General features: G+C 57.2%; 1 protein-coding gene across 3 annotated transcripts in view; it reads right to left on the bottom strand.

Moving 5' to 3' along the window:
* IQCN (IQ motif containing N) overlaps positions 1–6,938 on the bottom strand; it is a 24,198-nt gene that overhangs the window by 4,610 nt on the left and 12,650 nt on the right. The window contains exon 3 of one of the 3 annotated variants that reach the window (XM_023229668.2): positions 2,877–5,495. In XM_023229668.2, the coding sequence (XP_023085436.1) occupies positions 2,877–5,426 (2,550 nt within the window). In that variant the 5' untranslated portion in view covers positions 5,427–5,495. Of the gene's footprint in view, positions 1–2,315; positions 5,496–6,938 lie in introns of all 3 variants that reach the window. The other 2 variants (XM_023229667.2, XM_023229669.2) reach the window with 2 other exon arrangements.

Genomic DNA, 6,938 nt, shown 5'->3' with positions numbered 1-6,938 from the left:
TCAGTGGGTTGATATGGGTAGCCTGGGTTTGGGGACATCTCAGTGGGCTGATATGGGTAGCCTGGGCTTGGGGACATCTCAGTGGGCTGATGTGGGTAGCCTGGGCTTGGGGACATCTCAGTGACCATAGATAGGAAGGCTGGACTTGGGGATATCTCAGAGGGCTGAGATGGGTAGCCTGGGCTTGGGGACATCTCAGTGGCCATAGATAGGTAGCCTGGGTTTGGGGACACCTCAGTGGGCTGATATGGGTAGTCTGGGCTTGGGGACACCTCAGTGGGCTGAGATCGCTGAGCCAGGGTTGGGCACTCCCCAATGGCCTGAGATGGGTAGGCTGGACTTGGGGATACCCCAAAGGCTTGAAATGGTTGGGTTAGGTTTGAGGTTACCCCAAGGGCTTGAGATGGCTGAGCTAGGCTTGAGGACTCCCCACTGTCCATAGATGACTGGGCTAAGTTTTGGGACCCCCAGTTAGCCACTGATTGGTGACCTTGGTCTGAGGCCACTCCAAAGGTCCTTGATGGGCATCCTCGGCTTAGGGACCACCTAGTCACCATAGATGGCTGTGCTGGTCTTGGTGTCACTCTATTAGGCATAGAGGAGTGTGGTAGTCTTGGTGTCACCCAATTACCCATAGATGGGCAGGTTAGCCTTGGGGACACCTTACTGGATGCTATATGCTGGGATAGGCTTGGGGCCAGCCTACTGAACCCTGATGCCTGGCCTAGATTTGGGGCTACCCTACTGGCCAGTGTAGCCTGGGACACACTTGGGGCCAAGCTCTTGGCCACAAATGGTGGCTTATATGCAGTGGAGACCACAGTACCTAAAGACAGAGTCCTCCTCAGCTCTTTCTTGATGGTTGCCTGGGACATCTCAATCAGATTCACAGAGCTCTTGTCTAAGGAGAACTTGTGGATCTCAGCCTCTGAGCCCCCGTGAACACGCAAGGTCAAGCAGTTAGACACTGAGCTGTGCTGGAAAATGGGTACTTTCTCCAAGGCTGGAGTGGGCCGGTAGGGGAAGTGTAGGGTCAAAGATGTATAACCAGTTTCAGTGTCTTGCGTATCCTTAAACCTCTGGAGTGTCCTCATGGACTCCGGAGGAAAAAGGGACTTCACCGCAAGGTCCCCTTCTAAATTGCCTTCCCATGACTCATCTGTCTTGTTGACAGCAGGCAGGCTGGCCACAGACATGGTGGAAAGGCTGAGGGAGCTAGAGCTTTGCAGGGAGCTTTCGGAATTGCTCTCCTGACTGTAGGTGATAGAGCCCTGGGAGAAGCTCCTGGCCAGGTCACTGTCTCGATCCTGCGGCAAACCACCTACCAGCTCACCGAGGATGGACAGCTGGTGGTCGGTTGCCAGCTTCTGGGGGCAGAGCAGGGCAGACACAGAATCTTGTGTTCGATTCCTCCCCTGTCCACAGACAGATGTCTTGGGACGAACTTGAGCCAATGCACTGCCGGGGGAAGCTTGAAACAGACCACGAGTCTTAGATGCCTGAGTTTTGGTCACCATGGTGACCTGCAAGGGACTTAGGGCCCCCTTGTCTATCACCTCCCTAGTACCCGGGGATGCCTGTTTGCGATTTCGGGGCTGAGACCTCCTCCCCCGGCTCTCCTTGGAAGCCCTGGATGCCTGCTGCTGGCCTCTGGCCACTGAGGGTTGGTAGAGACCAGGATGTGCCCTGCTAACCCCTGAGGACTGACACCAAGTCAGGCCCCCACAGGTGGGGTAAGGCTGGTGAACATGGGCAGCCCTCCCACCACCCACGCTGCACGGAAGCCTACCCGAGGCCACCCTGCCCTCCCCAGTCGATGGGTGAGAGGCCACTCTGCTGACCACATGTGGCTTGTGGCAGCTCGGGGCCATGCCACAGGTCATGGAGGGCTGGTTCATGCTTGGGCCCACACCACTGGCAATGAGAGGCTGCCACAGACTCGGGGTTGGCTGCACGTGGGACGGCTTGAGCAAACTGGGACCCTCCCCACTCCCCTCGGGATTAAAATCTGATGCCAATGTGCCAGGCTCTAGGGTCAGGCGTGCATTTTCCTTTTGGAACTTGGGGCTCAAACCCAGGTTTGAGGAGAAGTCCCCGCTGGGCTCCATCTCCCAGGACAGCATGGGATACAGGCCAGTGATCAGGGAGCCCTGGTGAATGCTGGTGATGACGCTACCCATCACAGAGGCTCCCACAGTGACCACAGACAAGCAGGGTGACCCCCACAAGATGGCCCCGTCCCCCATATCCTCCAAGGGCCCGGCAGGTTGGCCCATGGTGAAGCATCCCCAGATCCCAACCTGGGAATCCCTGACCTTGCTGGTCTGTGGTCTCACAGGGCCCAGGGAGGGCCCCCACGCGGCCGACGGACTCCTCCTGCAGGCCACCTCCGCCGGGGCCAGCGTCTTAGTCACCCCGCTTCCTGTTGATTTCGAGGTGGCCTTGGGGAGGGTAGTTCCAGTCCTCAGGGCCACCCGACACCAAGACTGGCTCAGGAGAGCGCCCAACTCGCCCTGACACAAGGCCTGGCTCAGAGCTGCCTGCTCCTCCTCCGTCAAAGCCTTGCTAAGCACCTCGGCCAATTTACCCTGCATGACCTTGGTGAGTTCCGCCCGCAGCTTGCCCTGGGACAGGATTTGGGACAGGGTCAGGCGCAGCTTACTCCAGGACAGCGCCTTCACCAGCACCATGCTCAGCATGCTCTGGGGCAGGGCTCTGGCGACAGTGGCACCCAGGACCTCCTTGGACAGGGCCTGGTTCAGAGCTGCCCGGACTTCTCCCTGGGAGAGGGCTTTGGCCAACAGAGTGCGGAGATCCTCCTGGGATGCCAGCGCACCAGCTACTTCAGCACACAGGGAGGCCAGCAGGGAGCCTACCGTGTCCTCCTGGCAGGGCACCGCCTGGCTGGGCATTGATGGCTGGGCACGCGTGGCTCCGCTGTCTCCCCAGGACTCAACATTGCATGTGGAATGTCCAGTGGGTGCCATCAGTGGCACCAGTGTACCCTGGACCTCACAGGCTGCTGGGCATGGTCCCCCCTGAGTGGTCTTCCCCGGCACGTGTCCGTGGGGCTGTGGCTGAGTCCGTCTGTCCTCTGGCTTGGCCCAGGGTGGGGCATTCAGGCCACCGAGGTGCTGGCAGGCCTGGTTGGACACCTTGGACCCTGTTGGGAGCACCTGGGAATGGGTGTTGCTGCTGAGATCAGCAGCCTGGTGCGCTGGGATGAGGCGCTTGGTTATGATCGGTTGCCCCCGGGACTGTGTCTTGGTCAGACAGGCGGCCAGAGGCGCTTGGGATTGGACCTTCATGGCACCTGTGGCCAGCTGTGCCTGGGAATGCATCCTGCTCAGACAGGTGACCAGATGGGCCAGGGATGGGGGCTTGGTCAGCTCGACGGGCAGATGTCCCTGAGACGAGGCCTTGGTCAGCGGGGTGGCCGGTGGTCTCTGGGACAGGCAAGGTGGATGTCTCTGGGATGAGGCATTGGTCAGTGGGGCAGCTGGCTGTCCCCGGGGCAGGGTGACAGCCATGTCTACAGGCACATACAGCTGAGATGGCTTGTCCCCTTCCTCAGCAACTTTTGTCCAGGATGGAGCCCCAGCCACTTCCACTGCCACACTGGTCTTAAATGCCATGTCTGTTTTCACCTGTTTCTGGGGGCCAGTCTGGATTTTCTCAGCTTCCAAAGGAAGCTTAGCTGGAGCCCTGGGGACCCCAGTTCCCATATGTGATTGGGCCAGGCACCCGATCTTCCCCTCAGCCAAATAGGAGGGGGATGAGGCTTTCACCGCCTCTGCAGCCTGCTTCCTATTCATGGTGGCCTTGGCCTTGGGTGGGTTCTCATGGATGGAGCCTGGTACCGCCGCTTGGGGTGGAGACTTGACATTTGCCACTGTTGGAGAGGCCAGACGCAGGGTCTTGAGGATGGTGGCCACTGAGCGTAACTGGGCTGGGGTCTTGGTTATCATGGCTGCCAGGCGAGTCTGGGGTGAGGGCTTGGTCAACCCAACTGGGCTCCTCTGGGATGAAGTCTTGGACATGGTGGCTGCCAGACACGTTTGCAGTGGGTTTTTGGCTGGGGCGGTGACCGGGTGCGTCTGGGGTGGGGTCTTTGCCATCGCAGGCCCTGGGCATACCTGGGGTGGGCTCTTCATGATGGAGGCCAGAAGGGAAACCTGAGGTTGGTGCTTTGTCGTGATGGTTGCATGGCATGTCTGCCTTGGGGTGACAGTTCTGGAAGCTGTGGAGTGCACCTGGATCTTGGTCATCGTGGGCATGGGGCATGTGTGAGGTGCAGTTTTGGTCATCACTGTGGGCCCCGGATACATCTGGGCTGGGGTCTTGGTTATTGTTATTTTGGGAACAGGGCTAGTCTTGTGTGGGGTGGTAGTCGTCGTGGACGCTGGATATGTCTGCGGCAGGGTCGTGGAGACCACTGGATATGTCTGGAGTAGGGTCTTGGTGATCACAGCCCCTGGGCATATCTGGAAGGGGGCTTTGGGGATCTCTGCTTCCACAGGGCCCTGGGTTTGGGCTCTGGATGGTCCCATAACTGCCTTGTCGTACCTTCTGGACAATGGTGTCTCCGGAACCCCGGCTTTGTTGGTCCGGGCAGTTACACGTTTGGTTTTCACTGAGTCACCCTCTATGTGGACAAGGCAGGTGCTTCTGATGGTTCTGGTCAGCAAGCATGACTGGCATTTTGCATCCAGACTCACTGGGCAGGGAAATCTGATGGTGACCGTCTGGTGTGGCAGGAAGGCCACCCCCCGGACTCCAGCAGTGTGAGGAGCCTGCACGCAGGGCTCTGGGGTACGCTGAGCTGCTGGGGGCTGCAGGAGGGGGGATGACTGGGGTCTGCAGAGTACCAGATTGTCATAGGAAGGGAACTGGGTCTCCTTGTTCACCATGACGGGCGGGGACAGAAGGCGGTTCTCTTCCGGATGCTGGAAGCGCACTTGCTGTGGGGCGTGATAAGGGATGTTCCCATCCTCCGCCCTCACTTTCTTCACCAACAACTTGCTGGACTGCAGGATGTGTCTCTTGTTGAAGCGCCGCCATGCCTCCTGGATGGCCTTGGCCGCTGTCATCTGGGAAATCAGCTTCTGCCGGAGCCGATAGCCCCTCCAGTTGGCTTGGATGAGTGTGGCTGCGCGGGCGTGCATCATGTCCATCTCATCTACCAGGATGTTCTTGAAGGCCTGGCTCTCCACCACAGCCCGGAGGCGTGGGATGTGGCGGGACGCTGTCTTGGCTTCAGCAGGCTGTTGCGGAAGATGCTCCTTGGACTTGAGGCCCTCGTGCTGGGGCTGTGGAGGCGTTTTCTCCATTTTGTCCGGAAGACTAGGGGTGGGCGGGGGCTGGAGGACGCACTGCCCATTGGGTGACAAGTGGTTTGTGAACTGTAGCTGGGTGGCCGGCTGCATTGCCTTGATTACTGGACAGGTCAGCTCTGCCTGTGGGGGCGGCAGGGGGTGGTCAGGGTGTAGCAGGTCCTACAGACAAGAGGTCATCCTACGGCCACTTCATCCTGGCACACAGTGCATGACACCTGAATGCTGGACCACTTAACTGCTTTTCTTTTTTCTTTCTTTTAGTTTTTTGCTTGTTTTTGAGACACAGTTTCGCTCTTGTTGCCCAGGCTGGAGTGCAATGGTGTGATCTTGGCTCACCGCAACCTCCGCCTCCTGGTTTCAAGTGATTCTCCTGCCTCAGCCTCCCGAGTAGCTGGAATTACAGGTATGTGCCACCATGCCTGGCTACTTTTCTGTATTTTTAGTAGAGACGGAGTTTCACCATGTTGGCCAGGCTGGTCTCAAACTCCTGACCTCAGGTGATCCACCTGCCTCGGCCTCCCAAAGTGCTGGGATTACAGGTGTGAGCCACCGCGCCCGGCCTGCTTTTCAAACTTTATCTTGGATGTACCCTGGGTTTAGCACTGATCACAATGTTTTGGAAATTTCCTGTTTGCCTCTGTGTGTGTGTGTGTGTGTGTGTGTGTGTGTGTGTGTGTGTGTGTAAAGGATAGAGAAGTGTGGTGGGGGAGATTATTTGCCTCTCCCCATTGACTGTGAATCCCAGAAGACAGAGTCATTTTTGTGTCCCATTTCAGTCATAGGGCTTGGTTCTAAGCTGCGAATGGGTAGGTATTGGGTGGGCGGGCATCTTGACTGATAAATGGTGAGAGGATTGGAAGCTGGATAGACAGATAGATACAGGACTAGATACTGAAAGGATGAATCAGTCGATGAGTGAATGGTAGATGGGTTGGAGAGACAGATGAAGGTTTGGATGAATAGGTAAATTAAGTTGATGAATAAAGTCTTAAAGGCAAATTGGCCGGGGGGGTGGCTCATGTCTGTCATTCCAGCACTTTGGGAGGCCAAGGTGGGCAGATTGCTTGGGGTCAGGAGTTTGAGGCCAGCTGGGCCAACATGGTGAAACTCTGTCTGTACTAAAAATACAGAAAAGTAGGCCGGGCACAGTGGCTCACGCCTGTAATCCCAACACTTTGGGAGGTCCAGGCGAGTGGATCACAAGCTCAGGAGTTCGAGACCAGCCTGGCCAACATGGTGAAACCCCGTCTCTACTGAAAATACAAAAATCAGCTCAGCATGGTGGCGCGTGCCTGTAATCCCAGCTACTCAGGAGACTGAGGGAGGAGAATTGTTTGAACCTGGTAAGTGGAGGTTGCAGTGAGCCGAGATCACGCCACCTCGCTCCAGCCTGGGTGACAGAGCAAGACTCTGTCTCAAAAAAAAAAAAAAAGAAAACAAAAGGAGCCAGGTATGGTGGCAGGCGCCTGTAGTCCCAGCTACTTGGAAGACTGAGGCAGGAGAATCGCTTGAAGCCAGGAGGAGAAGGTTGCAGTGAGCCAAGATCATGGCATTACACTCCAGCCTGGGCAACAAGATCAAGACTCTGTCTCAAAAAAAAAA

Source organism: Piliocolobus tephrosceles, chromosome 21 (assembly GCF_002776525.5).
Source record: "Piliocolobus tephrosceles isolate RC106 chromosome 21, ASM277652v3, whole genome shotgun sequence".
Taxonomy (NCBI): Eukaryota; Metazoa; Chordata; class Mammalia; order Primates; family Cercopithecidae; genus Piliocolobus; species Piliocolobus tephrosceles.
The sequence above is the reverse complement of the archived record's forward strand: the minus strand, read 5'-3'. Positions and strand labels throughout refer to the sequence as shown.